The 21,460-nt window shown below is 41.5% G+C and overlaps 1 protein-coding gene across 1 annotated transcript in view; it reads right to left on the reverse strand.

Annotated features, from left to right (window-relative positions):
• Positions 1–21,460, reverse strand: part of LOC124789737 (serine/threonine-protein kinase 32A) — a 603,517-nt gene that overhangs the window by 191,481 nt on the left and 390,576 nt on the right. Inside the window, exon 4 of the mRNA XM_047257189.1 lies at positions 19,662–19,821. Coding sequence (XP_047113145.1) covers positions 19,662–19,821 — 160 coding nt within the window. The remainder of the gene's footprint in view (positions 1–19,661; positions 19,822–21,460) is intronic.

The following is a 21,460-nucleotide window of genomic DNA, read 5'->3' on the forward strand; positions in this document are numbered from 1 at the left end:
TGCTTGAAGAGATTTAAGGAAATCAGGGAAAATGTAAATCAGGATGGCCGGGCGCGCGTTTCAACCGTCGTCCCCCCGAATGCGTGTCTATTGTGATAACCACAGCGCCACCTCGCTCGGTTTTATTGCATGTTCAGGTTGGACATAGGCAGTGGTCACATCAATGTGACGGCGCTGTATATGTCGTAGATGTATCGTAATTTCTAGATTCTCTGTAGTAAAGCACCTTAACAAATTGTAACCCTCTGCCTGCCTTCAATTTCCGTCGCCGCAGTCGCATAAAGGTGCCCTGGATACGTTAATAAGATGAACACATACGATCAAATGGTTCAAACGGCTCTGAGCACTATGGGATTGAACATCTGAGGTCATCAGTCCCTTAGAACTTAGAACTACTTAAACCTAACCAACCTAAGGATATCACACACATCCATGCCCGAGGCAGGATTCGAAACTGCGACCGTAGCGGTCGCGCGGTTCCAGACTGAAGCGCTTAAACCGCTCGGTCACAAAGGCCGGCCGAACACAGACGATCACAGAAGACGACAAAATAAGCGGAGACACGTATTCATGATGAAAATACGTTGCTTGAAAACTGTTACACACCAAGGCCACTTAACTACTCACTATAAGAGCGTGGGTACTTCAATTCTATTTCTGTGCAACGTTTGGTTGTATAAATTTCAGTACACAGAGTTAATAGTTAAGCGCTGTGTTCTGATTCCGCACCTAAAATACTTGAAATTTTACGATTGCTAATGTCTAGGTAGGTTTCAGAGTTCCTAGTGCGTATAACATCGAGTATGACGTGGTGAAAGTAACTGTTTTGGAGGATTCTGTTTGTAGGCGGTTTGTGTGTAGAACAAGGAAATATATATATATATATATATATATATATATATATATATATATATATATATATACAAACGGAAATGAAACTGACTTATCGTTGTGAAGTATGCTCTAATAGTATACACGAATTACATTTGAGAAACTAGAATATTTTAATGCATCATATTTACTAAGACTCAGCTGTGAAAGAGGTTACTGAAGATGAATAACGTTTTTATAGATTTCGTGAAAATGCCAGTACCTACTGAATAAAACTTACAGTGTGACACTGAATAAAGTGGAAGCAAGGAACCATGCTCAAATTTTTTGCGGTAACACTATACGGTGGAAGAAGGTGAGTGTTTTGTTCCTTGCCCTATTACATCGTTGTCGTCATAGCAGAGGAAACACTGCCATATATCCTCTCGACTCCAAACGAATGTCTGCTCATGTTGTATCCCTGGTAAGGTCTAGAGATGACTGCACTTTGACTGTAAAATGGGAAATCCGAGCGAAAATCACATTATCTAAACACTCAGTCCCATATCAATTCCTGAATCGTGTACATCGAGTGTAACATTTACAATATAGCTTCCACCGTTTACCTAGTGATAAGCAGATGTGGCGCCTGTTTACGGACAGCCTGAATTTGCACGACATTTCCATCATTACCAACAAGCGACACTGCCACTCTTCACCCAGTTATTGTTTTTCCAACTATCTCGAGATAAATCACTGTAGAAGAACTGGATGCAATTGGCTGCATTTTCTTATCTGTCCTTCTCTGGATTTCAGTGAACAGCAAACGTACCTCCACCCAGCTACCGTCCTGAACAATTCAAAGACTAAAATCCGTACCCCAGCCTAAACTCAGCGTAATCGAAAGCGCTAATTCCATTCTTCAAATTCCTGCTGAAATGCAGCATGTTACTGATTTACACCAACAAAATATCACGAACGACACTATAAATCACTTCCATATTCCACCTATCTTTCCACTACATCATCTTACTCTAGTACATGAATCCCGTTTTCTCTACAGAGAATTCATCTCAACTGCAACCAACACACACACCCCTGTTGCTGACAGCATCAGCGACATGTTGTAGTTAATTACATGGTAAACTCAAAAATGGCTCTGAGCACTATGGGACTTAGCATCTATGGTCATCAGTGCCATATAACTTTGAACTACTTAAACCTAACTAACCTAAGGACATCACACAACACCCAGCCATCACGAGGCAGAGAAAATCCCTGACCCCGCCGGGAATCGAACCCGGGAACCCAGGCGTGGGAAGCGAGAACGCTACCGCACGACCACGAGATGCGGGCTACACATGGTAAACTGCATCATAAATGGTGCACACTGAGCCTTACAAGAAACACCACAAGAAACTTCACAAAGTAATGAAAAATATTTTGCAGTTTAATATGGGAAGAAAACCACCCCGACATATTAATATGCAAAACAATAGGTGCCGCCGAGACAACTCCACCAAAGCCAATAAATTTACATCCTGTCCGCCCCCGGTAGCTGAGTGGTCAGCGCGACAGTATGTCAATCATAAGGGGCCGGGTTCGATTCCCGGCTGGGTCGGAGATTTTCTCCGCTCAGGGACTGGTTGTTGAGTTGTCCTACTCATCATCATTTCATCCCCATCGACGCCCAAGCCACCGAAGTTGCGTCAGAGCGAAAGACTTCCACCCGGCGAACAGTCTACCTGTCGGGAGGCCATAGTCACACGACATTTACGACTGGAATCCTGCCTAGAAGACACTATTTTTCACTACAACTTGGTCACTCCTTGGAAGGAGTGATTATCTCTAACTCCAGTGGCAGATACTGTAAGAGATGTGTTGTACTACACGAGGTGGTTCACATTTAAAATTCCGAGAGCGTTGGTTTCTTGAAGAGTCAGGGAATACGAGTAGCGTATTGATTTCTCCTACGCATACTTCGCGAAAAATACCATGAAGGTAAAAGTGGAGGGTTACCAGGAATTCCTGATCTTAAAACTATTGGATCGAGGACTGAGTGAAGCTGACATTGTAGATAAGCTAGCGCTGGCCTTCAACTTCTCAGTCTTTTCATTTGCTTTATACGCTTCGCAACGATTTTCTTTCCTTTCTCTTCACCTCAGAGTAGCAGCCAATGTCTGAAAGAGATTCTATGAAACCTCTGCAAACCCGTAAGTCTAAATTGCTGAGTCATCACGTCGATGTAGATGGGAAGAAACCAGCCCATAATGATTTTCCAAGTATTATTTACAAGCATCGGTTGCAGCTGACCTGAATCCCCTCGGTCAGGTCAACGTGGTAGAGTGTACGGCGTCGCTGTCCGATGCTGCCACACGAGAGGCGGCGCAATAGCGCTCCATCTGACAGCTCCCAGAGCGGCCGAGAGCAAATCCTTTCTCCGATTAACGAGCTTCCAAGACGAGCTATTTCGCCGGCGAAGCTGTTACGCTGCACCTGATGCAGTATCGACAGAGCTGCCGTCCACGTAATTGGAGCAGAGCGGTCTGTCTCGCCGTTTGTGTTGTGGCAGCCACCTGCCACCAGGCGACACAAGCATAGCGAACTGATTGCAGCGTCTTGCGCCAACAGAGAGGAAAGAGGAGTTTTTCCCGACATACTGCGAGCTCAGTACGGGAAGAAGCAATTATAAATCCAATATACTTTCAAAGCAGTAAGTCGCCACGAAAATTGTACATCAGCTGTATAGAGAGGAACGAAGATGAGAGTTTAATGTTCCGTCGACGACTTGGTCGTTAGAGGTGGAGCACTAGCTCAGATTAGAAAAATATGGGGGATGGAAATCACACTCGCCATTTGAAAAATCATATTCCGGCATTCATCTCAAGCGATTTCGGGAAATAACGGGAAATCTCAGTACGGATGGCGGGACGAGGACTTGAACCGCCGACGTTCATAACACGAGTGCCGTGCCTTACCATTACGACATCTGGCTCCCAATAATCTGCACATTTCACCAACTGTTCATGATGTCTCCTTCAGAAGTGAGGCTTTATTAACACTTATTTTACCTTTAAACGGCCATTTTAAAACATCACAAGCGACGGTAAAAACAAAATGTAACAACTGCAATGAAAGCTTGTTTTTAAAACAACAACTCGCGAAAATTGCTATGTTTGCTATGTTTTAAAATTAGTAATATGATATAAGATTGTTACGATAACTTAATGATGAAAGGGAAGGGAGTTCCGAAAAAATACGTTGAGCTACGATTAGAACGTAACGTTGTAGGCTTTAACAGATAAAGAAGTTATATGTTGTGATTAATTTCGTATTTACAATATTGGCGTTCTAATGGGTGAGTAAGAATAACGCATGAAGCGACTGGTGCGTCGTCTTACCTGGATTGTTGATGCGTGGGTAGACTTTTGAGTGTTGGATCTCGGATTTTTGGATGATTTAATGGTCTCGGACCGCTTTAGCATGGAGAGCAGACAAGAATACTGTGGCTAGTTAAAGGCTTTTGAGTAGTCAAGGGAAACGAAAATGTTTATTTTCATTTTTCAGCTGATGAGAGATATGTTGAAGGATTTGGTAAGTTTGAAGATTCTGAACAGAATGGGTGGGCTGCGTGGTGCTGATGAGATCGTTGGGTGAGGACGGCTTCAACGATTTTCTGACGGCTATATAGAATATACACTGAAATCTGCATCCGTACAGTGAATATAGCCCAACGATAGCGCGATCTGGTCTTTTGAGTAATGACAGGACAATGAAGTTAGGTAACAGGAATTTGGGCTTGTACGGAGGCATGGAGATAGTCATTTTCCCTTCGTTCTATTTCCGATTGGAACAGGAAAGGAAGTGACTAGTAGTTGTACAATGAACCCTCCGGCACGCACAATACGGTAGCCTGCAGAGTATGTATGCAGACGTAAAATTAAAAAATGAGAAATTTTTCCACACTATAGGCGAGGAAACAGATATGCGGAAAAATGCTAACTTCCAAACGGTACAAGAAAATGGGGCACTTGTTAAAACAACAGGAAATATTTTTCATGGTACTAGAGAGAATCACTGAAAGCCAAACTTATATAGAAAAACAGAGGTTAAAACACACACTGTTTGCAAAAAAATGTGGTTTTATTTCTCTTTAGGCACCAAAAGACTCATTTTCATGAAAAATGTTTTTCTGTATCGCAGTGTTGGGTGTTCGTATTAAGTATTTTCCAGTTTAAAAGCAAATGTCGGAATATTTCGTCGTATTTAACGAGAAGAAAGAGGATTCAATTAATATTTAATAGATTTCGGTTTGTCCTTCTGTTATCACAATATAAAACGGCCTTCATCAAAAAATTGGTAAGATTTATACACTCAGAACTACAGCAAATTACCTATTACTCAGGTTAAAGCAGACCCAAAACTGCACTAATAATCGAGAAACAAGGATTATTCAAAAGATACAAGTTATTACCGGCAAGCTCTACTGATACTTTTACAATACGTGCTACGTGACACCCTTGAAACGCCATTCCATTGTAGTACTTACCGGAAAGTGGGACTACTACGTAAGGTCTTCAGTCATACTCCTGTTATCGGAGGAGACATTAATCTTCCAATAATGAGTCGGTGCAATAGCAAATTTGTTAATGGTGGGCATGACAAGACAGTCCGAGAAATCTTGCTAAATGTCTTCTCTGAAAACTACTTAGAACAGATACTGCTACACCACACCCATCACGGGAATATATTGGATCTAATGACAACAAATATGAGGCCGTGCTGAAAGGTAACGCCTCATAAATGTTTTACTCTGCTCCCAATTGGGGTATCACATATCATGTTCACTCAGTCGACTTTTCAGCTTTGCTGACGCAAGTTGCAAACCTTTTCCGCTTGAGGGCTCCGAAGTGTTCCGTTCATTACGACAATGTGTAACGTAACTGTGACGGTCGTGAGAGACACCGAGCTATACAGAGGTTTCTGAGGAGAATTCAACATCTCTCAACAATTTCTCTTGCGTTTTGAGCGTGAGATTGATGGGTCCATTAGCAATATTTTGACTGGAGATGAAAGCTGGGTACATCTTTTTGATCCAGAAAACAAGAGAATATATTGGAATTCCGCTACAAAGTAATACCGTCGCCAAAATGGTTCAAGTTGTGTTCACAGTGCTGTGAGATGTTCAAGTAGCGATGTATTTGGAATTCATGCCTAAAGGCAACACCATAAACTTCTTAAGGTACTGTGAGACCCTCACAAAACTGAAAGCACGAATTCGATGAGGTAGTCCACACATGAGTCACCGTCTCTTTCAGCATGACAATGCCAGACCACACACGAATGCTGCGACATCTGTAACAATCCGACGCCTTGCATCCACTGCCATCGATCATCCAACATACAATGTGAGGCCAGTGTTTCTCCTGGCGTATACAATTTTCGAACAACTTACGGGAACACATCCAGACAGTATTAACAGCGACGGCCGATATTTCGACGGGAGCATACCCCGACATTTCCAAGGCAAACTCCAACGGACAGGCGATATACAGCTAAATTTGAAACCTCAGTTCTCGGACTAATGCAGGAAAGATAACACACACTGAATTCTAGTGCCACCAAAGATGACCAAAGTCAGAGATATCGATAGTGAGACTACGAACTAGCAGATGAGGTAACACTGACTCTGTCCATCTGTTTTTTGACAAGGGAAAGAGCAGGATTCCAAACAAAGTTTAAGCAGAAACCTCCATCCCTGTTTACAAGGTTGCTCGCTAATGTAATCTCAACTGCCCCCTTAATAACACTGTTCCAATAGTTGGACATGCATACCAATATCTCGGTGTTGTTGTATAACATAAGGCGACCAGTATCCAAGCAATGTTCGGCAATAACAGATCTACTTGGCTGCTGTAATCGTGTGTGCCGTTTATGCTCAGTACATCGGTCCTATCTGTTACTAACTGTTCGTCTAAAATTGTGAGCCGTATGTTTGTGACTATTACAGCACCATCTATCACAAAGCGAAAAAAGTGGTCCAACTAAAACATTCATATTTCTTTACGTAGTACACGAATATGTAATAAAAATGGGGATTCCTTTTTCAAAAAAACGCAGTTGGTATCCGTTTGACCTATGGCAGCGCCATCTAGCGGGCCAACCGTAGCGCCATCTGGTTTCGTGAGATATTTGGCCCGGTCACGATCAATGGACCACCCTGTATAAATATGGCAGAGATGCAGTTGGGGGAGAGACTTTGCACACAGGTATCAATCTGTCTGCGTCAGTCAAACGCCGGCTTACGCGCTGCCGCGGAGGACGTCACCTGCCAAACGTGTTCGGTAAAGGTAGGAAGTGAATTCGCGATAACTGTACACCATTCTGAAACGCTTAGATTTCACGGAAGTAACTGTCTGTGTATCTCCGCAATGTTGACAAGACCACGTCGCAAGTTGAGAGATTATTTTCCACTTTTAAGGCCACCAATTAACTTTGATGATTAGAAGTCGGGTTGATTGACCATTTTATTTGGAACTTAGCATAGAGGTCGCCTCTGAGCAGCTAATAGTGATGTTTCCGATAAGGAGATTATTATTATTTTCTGGAATATTATTATGTTTGTGCGTGTGAACATGTACTGAATGTATGAATAAGTTACACCTCAAAATTTTTTTTACAGTCATAGCTCCTGATGCTACTGAGTAAATAGCAAGTAGGAACAGTTCCTTTAATGTGGACTTGCAGACTGGAAACTATGGTCAGTATGTTCTCCAAATCTTTCTGACTGACTGCAAAAGTAATTTCCATGCTATTTAAACGGCGAAGTAAATTTATACTTTTTAGTTTACCTGCCGCTCCACAACAAGGCAGATAGTTCTACAGTAAACTTCAGCTGGTAATATCGATTTTATTGTTCAAAAAACACAAAAGGAGGAAGTATACTTGTAAAAAGCCTAAAGACACAGGATAATTCCAGCGGTATTACCTTATGGTCAGGCAGAGATGCCGAAACAGTTATTGGGTTTTCAGACATACCCATGAGCAGCTGTAGATTCATATCACAGTTTTATAATGATATGCAGTAGACTGAAGTTTAAGAAATTCAGCAGAAAGAAGGAGTAAGGATAGAAGTAGGAATCTGAAGCACTCAAGGGAGACGATGTATGTTTGAAAATATCTAAATTAGTAGCTACAGTGATAGTGAATACCACAGTAGGCAATCCGGTTCAGGACGAACGGACATCTCTTACACGGGTAATAACGGAACTTGGACAGAGAAATATAGGTAGAAGAACGCTAACTGCGAAGAAACATTGGGTAACGGAACAAATACTCGATGGTTATAACTAAACGGACGGTGCTCCGAGTGCTTCGGTGTGGGTTGTATGTACCACAGGATACTGAAACATCGTAGGTATGTTAATTAATCGATGCGATCTGGGAGTATGCTGCAAAAGTAACAGTTCTGCTTGTGCCATCAGGTGGAAATATGGTGCTGTAAGCAGTCAGAATGTGGTGCGGATGCAGGAAAAGGGGAGCAACGATCAAACACATTATAACGGTGGTTCTACCACGATTCTTAAGATACCGTCGCAAGTTCAATATGTATCCAATGTGTTCTCCCGATTCAGCAACATGCAGAATCCGTAACACGGCTAGGACGGCAGTGGCGATCAGCATATCTGGTATAACTGAAGTGAATCGTCACATGTTATCCTTCAGCTCTGGATGAGTCCGGATACAGCCCTGATCGTCATGATCTTTCAGATATCCTCATAACCAGAAAAACACATTTTTAGGTCCGCAGACCTGGAAGGCCACATTTCTTGACATTACCTAGAGATGGTGTGGTCGTTACCGAAGGTTTCTTGAAGAAAATCTTTCACCTGACAACGACAGGCGCTGTCGGTCCATCTTGGATGAAAATAGTATTGTGCACATAGTGGTGTTTTTGTAAAGCTGGACACGCGTGTTGCACAAGGAGATCCTTATATTGTGCAGATATCACTGAACACCTAGCAGGCTCGCGAGGTGTCATCTCATCGAAGAAATACATGTGACAGTCCTGTATATTCATGGTACCGTGCAAAATAAAATGCGCCTTGTCTGTCCAAGTAATATTCCCCAGTCAAATGTCGTCAAAAAGTGTGCCAAAAAAACGAAAGGCTATGTCATGGTGTTGTAGCCCATCTTGCCATTTTGAATCTTGTAGGGATACCAATGTAAAATGCACCTTAAAATCTTTTGAGCTCTTGACCAGGGAAGAGACAATTCCCGTAACACAATTCGAGCACTTGTTGAAGAATTTGAGCCATGTACTTGATTGGCTGGTTGGTTGGTTGGTTGATTTTGGGGAGGGGATCAAACAGCGAGGTCACCGGTCCCAACGGATTAGGGATGGATGGGGAAGGAAGTCGGTCGTGCCCTTTCAAAGGCGACAGAACAAGAAATGGAAATCGACCTGAAAGACGTATGGGATCAAGTAATAGAGTCAGAGTTTGATAGAGCTAAGGAAGACTTGCAATCTAGGAAGGCAGAAAACATAGAGAACATTCCTTTGGACTTTCTAAAACCAGCTTGGGTACTGGCAATTAAACGGCTATTCGGCCGGCCGGAGTGGCCGAGGGGTTCTAGGCACTTCAGTCTGGAACAGTGCGACCGCTAAGGTCGCAGGTTCGAATTCTGCCTCGGGCATGGATGTGTGTGATGTCCTTAGGTTAGTTAGGTTTAAGTAGTTCTAAGTTCTAGGGGACTGATGACCTCAGATGTTGAGTCCCATAATGCTCAGAGCCATTTGAACCATTTGACCAAAACGGCTATTCAGGTTGCTACGTAAAATTTATGAGATTGGAAACATAACATCAGACTTTCGGAAAAAAGTCCATCTTCACAATTCCCGAAGTTAGCAGAGACAGACTGAGAATTATTGCACAGTCAGCTTAACAGCTCATGTGTACAAATCGCGGAAAAAAATGAGATAGGAAAGCACCTAAATGAATACCGAATCAAGACTTAAGAAAAATCGGGAGACGTTCATAGGACCCTACGATGTAGAAAAAGCGTTCGATGAAGTAAAATGATGTGAAACGTTTTAAAATCTCCGAAAATCAGAATATTTTTTTTTGGGAAAAGGCGGCTAATATGCAGTATGTACAAGAATCAAGAAAGAACGATAAGAGTGGAAGACCAGGGTCGAAGAGCTCGGGGTAAAAATTGATGTAAGACAGGGATGTAGGTTTCTCCCGTACTGTTTAATCGGTGCATCAGAGAATCAATGACAGAAATAAGAGATACATTCAGAAGAGGGTTTAAATTCATGGTGACAGAATATCAATGAAAAAGTTTACACATGACATTACTAACCTAAACAGAAAAAAAATGGTTCAAATGGCTCTGAGCACTATGGGACTTAACTTCGGCCGGCCCCTAAGCAGAAGCGAGGAGAAATTACAGGATATGCTCACTGGATTACACAGTTAAATTAGCACGGAATTTGGGTTGAGAGCCGCTGCAGAATATATATTGGGGTATCAAGGATTGCCCAGTCTGAAAATAGAAGTTCAAGCCATGCGGCTACGCCTTCAATAATAAAAATTTTCATTAATACTATAGCTTTTTGGTTGTCATGTTTTTTCCTGCTTTTAAATGATTTAAAAATACACTGGCTGTATGATAGATTTTATTTTATTTTTTTATATTTTTTATTTTCTTTCTTTTTTTCATTTTTTTTCTTCTTTTTTATTTTTTTCCTCCCATTCGCTCACACATTCACACAATATGTACATTGTACACACTCATACATATTACAGTTAACACATTCTCACACTCATTCATTCACCTTTTTTTATATATAAAATAATAATAATAAATAAATAAATAATAATACAATAAAATAAGATTTAAAATATAATTAAAATAAAATAAAATTAAGATTAAAATTCAAATAAAATTACAATTAGAAAATTAAAATTATTATAATTATTAAAATTATATAAAAATATATACACAAGATGTGTAGTCTTGTTATTCGCGTAGATCATCGGGTGGAGGCCAGGTAGTGCACCCTGTGTCCAAGTTCTCCTACAAGTTCGTTATCTAATTATTGTGTGTTTTCGTAAAAGGTTTTGGCAGTGGTTCTGAATCGGTCTTTCAAATAGGGTACCCTGCGAGTTGGTGAAGTTCATTCGTTGGGAACCGGTATGGCAGATGTAGCCGTTGTATGTGGGTTGGAGCAGCATTGCCCCACACAACAGCGGCGTAGTCTAAGATTGGTACACCAGCGTAAGGTACAGTATCACCCCCAGTCTTGATGGTAGTGTTGACGCTGGATTTAATAATGGGTAGAGTTGTACCATTCTTCTCCTGGCTTTCGCCCAAATCGGGGGCGGACGTCCGAGGGAGCACCGGGGATGAGACAACACATTACAAGCAGCGCCAGGCGGGCGCGGACGGCAGAGAGAGCACCCAGCGCCCTCTGGGCATAAGTACTGGACAAGATCCTCCAATATGGCAGTCTCAGGTAGCACCTGAAGAAGGCAACAAGTTACCTGGCCGAAATATTGTGCCAGAGCGACAGAAACATCCGTCAGTAGACCCGATTATTCCACATGTCAAAGACGAAAATGACGAGGAATAGTAGAAAAGGTATTAATGGTAAACTTAACACGAAAATTGGGGACTACGAAGTAGACGAAGTGATGGGATTCTGCTATATTGGAAGCAAAATAACATGTGATGGATGAAGGTGGGAAGACACAAAATGCCAACTAGCACGTGCAAAGACTTCATTTTCGCCGAAAATAATCTACTAGTATTAAATGTAGTCCCTTATTTGAAAAAACAATTTGGGAGAATGTACATCAAGAGCACAACAATCTACGTTAGACTATGGAAACAGCATACGAAGAGAATGAAAGTGTTTTGACGTAGAATGAAGAATGTTAGATGGAGAGGTAAGATAAGAAACGAGATGTCTCTCGGCATAATAGAAAAGAATAGAAATACGAGGAGAACACTGATAAGAAGAACGGAGAGGATGATAAAACATCACTGAGTAAATTGCATATTGCTATAGAGAGCTATAGGGGATCACACACATTGTAACATGTCCAATAAATGACTAAGGACTTTGAGTGGAAATGCTCGCGAGAAACGAAGAGCCTGCCGCTGGAGTAGAAGTTGTCTTAGGCCGCATTTAACCAGTCATATGACTAGCGAACCAAAGAAATCTGGTAAAATGGGAAATGTCCTCTGTTACACAGCTGACATTTGTTTGAAGACTGTGGATGTAGATGTGAATCACAACAAGGGCCAAGTAACTTTCATTCATCAAATGAAATGATTCCTTTACCAAGAAGATAAACTTAAAGAAGTCAGGAGTAGCGTGTGGGCTCTTTCAAACGATAACTAGAATTACAATTATTAAGATAACGAGTCGAGGCGTGGAATGTCAGTAGTTTGAACGTGGTAGCGAAACTAAAAAATATGAAAAGCCTCGATCTAAATAAAGTGGGGGGGGGGGGATGGAGGAAGAGAGTAAGCGAAGTTAATCGGGAAGAAAACAAGGGTCTTTGGTCAGATGAGTAGAGGGAAATATCAACAGCAGCAGAAAATGGTTTAAAGAGGGTAGGATTCGCTATGAATAGTAAGGTAAGGCAGAGAATGACTTACCGTGAACAGATCAGTGATAGGGTTGTTATCATCAAAATTGGCAGCAAACCAAAACCGACAACAGTTTAGTTATACATGCCGACGTCACAAGCCGAATATGATGAAATAGAGTATATGGGAATACAAAACGGCTAATTCAGCAAGTCAAGGGAGATGAAAATCAAATAGTCATGGGGACTGGAATGCTGTTGAAGGGGAAGGAGTACAAGAGTGTGTTATGAGATAATATGGATACTAAAGTGAAAGAGGAAAAAGACTTATTGAGTTCTGCAATATATTTGATCTAGTAATAACGAATATTCTGTTCAAGAAATCACAAGAGGAGGAGGTATATTTGGAGAAAGCCGGGAGATATTCGAAGATTTCAGTTAGGTTCCATCATGATTAGGCAGAGATTCCGAAATCAGATACTGGTTTGTACGGCGTACCCAGGAGCAGATTCAGACTCAGATCACAATTTAGTAGTGATGAAGAGTATGCTGAAGTTTATGGGATTAGTCAGGAGAAATTAATACACAAGAAAATGGGATACAGAAATACTAAGGAATAAGGAGATGCTCTTGAAGTTCTGTCTGGCTATAGATACTGCTATAAGGAATAGCTCAGTAGGCAGTTCAGTTGGAGAGGAAAGGACACATCTAAAAAGGGCTATCACATAAGTTGGAGAGAGAAACACAGGTATAAAGAAGGGAACTGTGAAGTGATCGTGCATAACATAAGAAGTACTTAACTTTAACGATGAAAGAAGGAAGTATAAAAACGTTCAGAGAAATTTAGGAATATAGAAATACAAGTCACTTAGAAATTAAATAAGAAAATAAGCAGAAAGCGCAGGGAAGCTAAGACGAAATGGCTGCAAGAAAAATGTGAAAAAATCGAAAGTGAAAAGATTGTCGGAAGGACTGACACAGCATACAGTAAAGCCAGAAGAACTTTCGGTGAAATTAAAAGCAAGAATGCAATGGGAATTCCACTGTTAAATGCAGAAAAGGGAGCAGATAGCTGGAAAGAGTACATTAACTGTCTTTATGAGGGTGAAGATTTGTCTCATGACGTGATGTGAAAAGAAACAGGAGTCGATATGCAAGAGACAGGGTATCCAATATTAGAATCGGAATTTAAAAGAGCCTTGGAAGAGTTGCTATCGAATAAGACGGAAAGCCGGCCGGTGTGGCCAAGCGGTTCTAGGCGCTTCAGTCTGGAACCGTGCGACCGCTACGGTCGCAGGTTCGAATCCTGCCTCGGGCATGGATGTGTGTGATGTTCTTAGGTTAGTTAGGTTTAAGTAGTTCTAAGTTCTAGGGGACTGATGACCTCAGATGTTAAGTCCCATAGTGCTCAGAGTCATTTGAACCATTTGAATAAGACGGAAAAGGTAGACAACATTTCATCAGAGTTTCTAAAATCATTGGGGGAAATGGCCACAAAAATGACTATTCATGTTGGTGTGCAGAACGTATGAGTCTTGCGATGTACCATTTGACTTTCGGAAAAACATCATGCACAAAATTCCGAAGATTTCAAGAGCTGACAAGTGCGAGAATTATCACACATCATCTTAACAGCTCATGCATATAATTTGCTGACTATAATAACATATAGAAGAAAGTAAAAGAAAACTAAGAATGTGTTATATGACGATCAGTTTGGCTTTAGAGAGGTAATTCTGACTTCGTGATTGATAATGGAGGCAACACTGAAGAAAAATCAAGACACATATAAGAATCTGTTGATCTAGAGAAAGCGTTCGACAATGTGAAATGGTGGAAGATGTCCGAAATTCTCAGAAAAATAGGAGTAAGCTATACGGAAATACGGGCGATATACAATATGTACAAGAACCAAGAGGAAATGTTAGTAGTCGGAGACGAAGTGTTCAGATTAGAAACGGTGTAATAAAGGGATATAGTATTTCACCCCTTCTGTTCAACTATACATCGAAGAAGCAATCACGGAAATAAAAGAAAGGTTCAAGAGTTGAATTAAAATTAAAAGTGGAAGAATATCAACGATGAGATTCGCTGATGACATTGCTATTCTCAATGGAAGATAAGAAGAATTACAGGACCAGCTGAATGAAATAAACACTCTCATGAGCACACTACGTCGGCTGAGAGTAAATCGAAGAAAGACCAAGGCTCTTAGCGAGACACGTTAGAAGTGGCGATCACGAAGTAGATGAAGTTAAGGAATTCTGTTACCTGGGCAGCAAAAACCCACGACATCAAAATCAGAATAGTGCTGCCGAAAAGGGCATTCCTCGCCAAGAGAAGTCTACTAGTATAAAACACAGGCCTTAATTTGAGGAAGAAATCCCAGAGAATGTACGTTAGGAGCATAGCATTGTACGGCAGTGAAACATGGATTCTGGGCAACCAGAGAAGAAGAGAATCGAATTATTTAAGATTTGTTGTTAAAGAAGAATGTTGAAAATTAGATGGAATGAGAAGGTAAGGAATGAGGTGGTCCTACGAAGAATCGCCAAGAAAAGGAATGTGTAGAAAACACTAATAAGAAGAAGGGACAGAATGGTAGGACATCTGTTGAGACATTAGGGAATAACTTCCATAGTACTGGATAAACAAAGAAGCCAAGTAGGAAACTTTTCCATTCTAATTAATCAGAAAGAAAGGAAATTCAAAACTTTTCACTGTGAAGTTGTAATAAACAGTGCAACAGTCCAGTAACAGAACACAGTTTAGTGTCCAAATTGTGAGAAGTTGCGGCAAAGCTCCTGTTCTTGTTGTTAAATATTATTTATTCTGATGGAAATATCTCTCTTCTTCACAAGCCTTTGAATTGTTCGTTAAACAAATTGTTGTGTTAATAAGAATTATTATATTCTGAGAATCGAAGTCCAGTACAAGAACGTATATTCAAATTTAAACAAAGAATAAGCATTGAATGACACGTACGTTTTTCTCACTTTGATAATAAATGGCAAACTTATCAGACTAGAAACACATTCTTACCCATCTGTCGCGTAAGACTACGCATTTCCATCACATTTTTAACTTATTACTTATTACAGCTTAAATTTTACATATCCCTTTCGGACTCTGCTATACACTAAAGAGCAAAGAAACTGGTACACCTGTCTAATATCGTGTAGGGTCCCCGCGAGCGCGCAGAAGTGCCACTACACGACGCGGCCTCGACTTCACTAATATCTGACGTAGTACTGGAGGGAACTGAAACCATGAATCCAGCAGGTCTGTCATTAAATCCGTAAGGGTACGAGGGGATTGTGATCTCTTCTGATCAGCACATTGCAAGACATCTCAGATATGCTCAATAATATTCATTTCTGGGGAGTTTGGTAGCTAGCGGAAGTGTTTAAACTGAGAAGAGTGTTCAAAAATGGCTCTAAGCCCTATGGGACTTAACATCTGAGGTCATCAGTCCCCTAGACTTAAAACTACTTAAACCTAACTAACTTAAGGACATCACACACATCCACGTCCGAGTCAGGATTCGAACCTGCAGCCGTAGCAGCAGCGCGGTTCCGGACAGAAGCGCCTAGAAGCACTCGGCCACAGCTGCTGGCGAGAAGAGTGTTCCTGGACCCACTCTGTAGCAATTCTGAACGTATGGGGTGCAACATTGTCCTGCTGGAATTGTCCGAGTCTGTCGGAATGCTTAATGGACTTGAATGGATGCAGGTGATCAGACAGGATTCTTACGTAGCAATGTCGGAGATTTGATGTTTTATGGGATTCCTGATATTCACGATACACTCGTGAAATGGTCGTACGGGAAAATCCCCAATCCATCGCTACCTCGGATACGCTGTGTCCCATCGGTCGTGCGCCGACTGTAACACCACGTTCAAAATCACTTAAATCTTGATAACCTGCCGCTGTAGCAGAAGTAGCCGATATAACAACTGAGCCAGATACTTGTTGTCTTATGTAGGCGTTGCTGACAGCAGCGCCGTATTCCTCCTGTTTACATATATCGATGGTGAGTGTTCATCGGAGGTGAGGGTATCATCTGGAGTGTGGTGTGTCCGCTGTTGTTTTCTGTCTACATAAATGATCTTTTGGATAGGCTGGATAGCAATGTGCGGCTGTTTGCTGATGATGCTGTGGTGTACGTGAAGGTGTCGTTGAGTGACTGTAGGAGGATACAAGTTGACTTGGACAGGATTTGTGATTGGGGTAAAGAATGGCAGCTAACTCTAAATAAAGATAAATGTAAATTAATGCACATGAATAGGAAAAAGAGTCCTGTAATGTTTGAATACTCCATTTGTAGTGTAGCGCTTGACACAGTCACGTCGATTAAATATTTGGGCGTAACATTGCAGAGCGATATGAAGTGGGACATGTAATGGCAGTTGTGGGGAAGGCGGATAGTCGGCTTCGGTTCATTGGTAGAATTTTGGGAAGGTGTGGTTCATCTGTAAAGGAGACCGCTTATAAAACACTAATACGACCTATTCTTGAGTACTGTTTGAGCGTTTTGGATCCCTATCAGGTCGGATTAAGGGAGGACATAGAAGCAATTCAGAGGCGGGCTGCTAAATTTCTTACTGGTAGGTTTGATCACCACGCGAGTGTTACGGAAATGCTTCAGGAACTCGGGTGGGAGTCTCTAGAGGAAACGAGGCGTTCTATTCGTGAATCGCTACTGAGAAAATTTAGAGAACCAGCATTTGAGGCTGATTGTAGTATAATTTTACTGCCGCCAACCTACATTTCGCGGAAAGACCCCACAGATAAGATAAGAGAGATTAGGGCTCGTACACAGGCATGTAGGCAGTCATTTTTGCCTCATTCTGTTTGGGAGTGGAACAGGGAGAGAAGATGCTAGTTGTGGTACGAGGTACCCTCCGCCACGCACCGTATGGTGGATTGCGGAGTATGTGCGTAGATGTAGATGTAGATATCTGAATACGCGTGGTTATAGCAGTTCCTTTCGCGTTTCAGAGTACAACAACGAAAAATAAGACGAAATATTAGTTAACATATCCATGTTATTTGCTGCATTTCATGCAGTACATCGTAATTTAAATCTTAAACACGCAATCTTGCCCCACTTTATTCCATCCATTCTCACGTTTCTGAATGCAATCAGACAATACTCACGGCCTCATCATTACAACCAAATATTGTCGACTGAGAACACTATGATAATAATAAAAATAATATGTATCGTCTAGTGAATAAGCCGCCTGTAGCAGGTGTCCACCTGGGAGCTGAACAAGATAATGGCCCACGGGTACGACAGGCCGCTAGGCGTATGTCACGAGGGTAAGCATGCGCTCGGTCCATCACTCGCTCAACTCAGCAGACGAACAGTGTTTTTAAACCTGTTAGCCCGTAATAGGGTATTTACGTACAAACGAGAATTGCATTTTATACTGAAATCCGCTATTATGTAGTCTTACTGATTACTAGGACAGCAACGAAACACGCAACATTTCAATATGCTGTAATTTACGATTTACGTTGTATTCTCGACAGAAATGGGCTTGTTTATAGCATTCAGTCTCTTCTCCTTAACAGTCGTCATTTGATAGAAGATATAGCGCCTCATTTAAAGTATAACCATTTTGGCATGATTTCAGTTTTATTGTGCCTACCACAGCCGTAACAAACTTGTAGTAGGCCTATGGACTTCTGGTCGTTGAGGCCATACCAATCAGTAGCTCGCCATAATAACAGAGTGCAACAGATGATGCAAGTCTCGTTTGTACGTTACCACCCAATTAAGAGAGAACAGGTTTAGAAACGCAGGTAGTCTGCTGTTCTAAACGAAAGAGCTAGCTGTATCCTGCCCTCGTGACGTACGCGCCACAGCCTGTCTTTCGAGGTATACATGTAATGACGTTATACACTTTCTCGTCTCTATTAGGAGAAGGTTGTCTGTAGAGAAAACTGTTAACTGACAGTGCATGCACATTACTCGTGAGTGCAACTTCATTATATACAGGGTGATTCAGCTGCCCCTGACGCTGGGTTTTATGCCACCCGCGATATGTTCAAATAACGTGCAAGATTTTCTTGTTCTCTCGCTCGATACGCATAATCTATTAGTCTTATAGAAAAAATTAACGGAACATTTTTGTAGGAAACTGAATACAGTTAAATTTTGTACTGGGATACGTTTTCGCTGGGGGCAACAGTTTTCGAGTTATTAAAAAAATAAATAAATATTCGAAAACTACAACCTCTGGCGAAAGTGCACTCCAGTACAGAATTAATCTATACTGTTTTTGATACAAAAAGGACCTGTTCATTTTTTCCGTAGTGCTAATAGTTAATTCTTAGCGATCGAGAGAATATCAAAAATCGCATGTGATATTTGAAGGCTTTGCGAGTTGCATAAAACCCAACGGTAGGGACAGCTGGATCACTGTGTATATGGGGTGATCAGAAACAGTCTGAAAAGCTTGTTACTGCGTTGCAGGGTAGGCTATGCTGAAACATAACTGTTAAGAAACAAACTTAATATGTTGCATCGTTTCATCGTTAATTGGCGTTGAAATAAGGCAATCAGGCCATGGCGCTCGTAAATTCAAGCATCCCGCCATATAAAAATAGTGTCAGTTGCTCCCTTTAGCGTAGATGATAGCGCACGAGACTGCTCAGCTTTTGGCTCGGGTGCAGCCATTATTACCGTCCAATCTACAATTTTTGTATCACTCTCTGGCTGGAATTTGGGAAACCAAACGAAGAACACGTTTGGTGACACCGTTTCTGGCAGGGTGCCTGAAGTTGCGAACGCAGCGGACTGATTGACCGGACTTAACAGCTAATTACCTCGGAAACGGTGCAATGTATAGAATTCCTTTGCTTCACAGTTATTTCTAAAACACAACCCACCCAGAAACACCCTTATAAGTTTTTCAGACTAATCGTGACCAACCTGAATAATTTGTACGGCGAGAGCAGGTCCCTAACTGACTTTTTTGCATGCTTCGCATTAGCAGACATGTAAAGCGATTTTGTTTACTTTTCTATGGCAACACCTGCGTGTTGTCACAGTTGTAGACAATTAAGGCTTTCGGTCAGTACTGACGCTTGGCTTTTGCTCTTCGTGATAAAAGCTTGCCAACAGCGCCACCAGAAGACAGAAAGCTTCGTTCGCCGTAGGTGAGTACAGCAGGGTGGCATGCGGGGGGGACGCCGCACAGTGCTGGAGCGAGGCCGTGCACCTGTTGCGCGCCCCACCTGTGCACGATGCGGCGGCTGTGCAGGTAGTCGAGCGCCATGGCCAGCTCGCAGACGTAGAGCTGCACGCACGCCTCCGAGAAGCGCACGCGCTGCGAGATGTGGTAGCGCAGGTCGCCGCCCAGCAGCAGGTCCGACACCATGAACAGGTCCTCCTCATCTGCAACACCCAACACCGCCAGTTGTAGGTTAACGAGCCTTTCACTCTCATTTAAGTATACGGCCGAAAGAGTAAGCCTTCAGGAGTTATGAAACGAACCCTGTCATCCAGGACCGTGTGCCACGAAGAGCACAGATTCGCCAGGAGATGGGGAAATTCACAGGCGTCTATTGTGCTGAATGAGGCCTAAGCGCTGTAGTGTGCGAGTCAGACAGACGAGAACCTACGTTATAGGGAACCCCCGTCGAAGCTGTTTGTGGCCAGGGATACCTAGCAGTGTTAAATATAGCGTACCTAAGATTAGCCATAAAGGCAAACATTTATGAAAACTGTTTGATTCTGTAGTAATTCAGGGAATGAGCACTATGGGACTTAACATCTATGGTCATCAGTCCCCTACAACTTAGAAATACTTAAACCTAACTAACCTAAGGACAACACACAACACCTAGTCACCACGAGGCAGAGAAAATCCCTGACCCCGCCGGGAATCGAACCCGGGAACTCGGGCGTGGGAAGCGAGAAAGCTACCGCACGACCACGAGCTACGGACTCAGGGAATGAAGCCACAGTAATTTTAACCTACCATGCTTCATAAATTTTCATAGTGATCCCAATAAAACTTGAACATTGATCATATCTATAACAATTTAGGATTTACTGTGCAAGTGAAATTAAAAAGTTTTCTAACAAAGACTTGAATGCTAAAATCTGAACGCTTTGAAGCGCATCATTAAAATGAGAAGTGTTGTAAATATCAACTCTGTAACTTTACTGCTTAAAAGATACAGTAAATTTAAACAATCAGTCTTTTCAGTTAAGCATCAGATCATTATTTCCTCCACACAAAACACATTGAACACTTTATTGAATCATTATGTAATAGAATAATTGTTGTAAAGTTTAGTGCGTAGTAGATACTTTTGTTGTTTATTTATTTATCAGAAAGCACGTTGGTGCAAGGCTACTGGCCGGAACATTCAAAGTTAAGAAGGAAATTGTATTTGTTTTATGTAAAAGAATTCAACGTTTATTATGTAATCGATATTATTGCTACTTTATACAGATTAGAGATTAGATTAGATTAGATTAGTACTTGTTCCATAGATCATGAATACGACACATCGTAATGATGTGGAACGTGTCAGGTTAATAAAAGGTATCTATACAACATATTACATTAGACAAAATATTGCATGACACTCAACTTTTTTTGTGGGGGTTGGGATATTAGCCACTTACTATATCCAAAAATTCATCTAATGAGTAGAAGGAGTTGCTATTAAGAAATTATTTAAATTTCATTTTAAATGCTATATGGCTATCTGGCAGACTTTTGATGTTATTAGGTAATTGACCAAAGAATTTTGTGGCAGCATAATTTACCCCCTTCTGAGCCAAAGTTATATTTAACCTTGAGTAGTGAAGATAATTCTTTCTCCTAGTGTTGTAGCCATGTCCACTGCAATTACTTTTGAATTCAATCGGATTGTTAATAACAAATTTCATAAGTGAATAAATACATTGTGAGGCTACACTGGAGATTTCTAGCTCTTTACATAAGTGTCTGCAGGATGATCTTGGATGAGCTCCAGCAATTATTCTGATTACATGCTTTTGTGCAATGAACACTCTTTTA

This window comes from Schistocerca piceifrons, chromosome 3, assembly GCF_021461385.2.
Source record: "Schistocerca piceifrons isolate TAMUIC-IGC-003096 chromosome 3, iqSchPice1.1, whole genome shotgun sequence".
NCBI classification, from domain to species: domain Eukaryota; kingdom Metazoa; phylum Arthropoda; class Insecta; order Orthoptera; family Acrididae; genus Schistocerca; species Schistocerca piceifrons.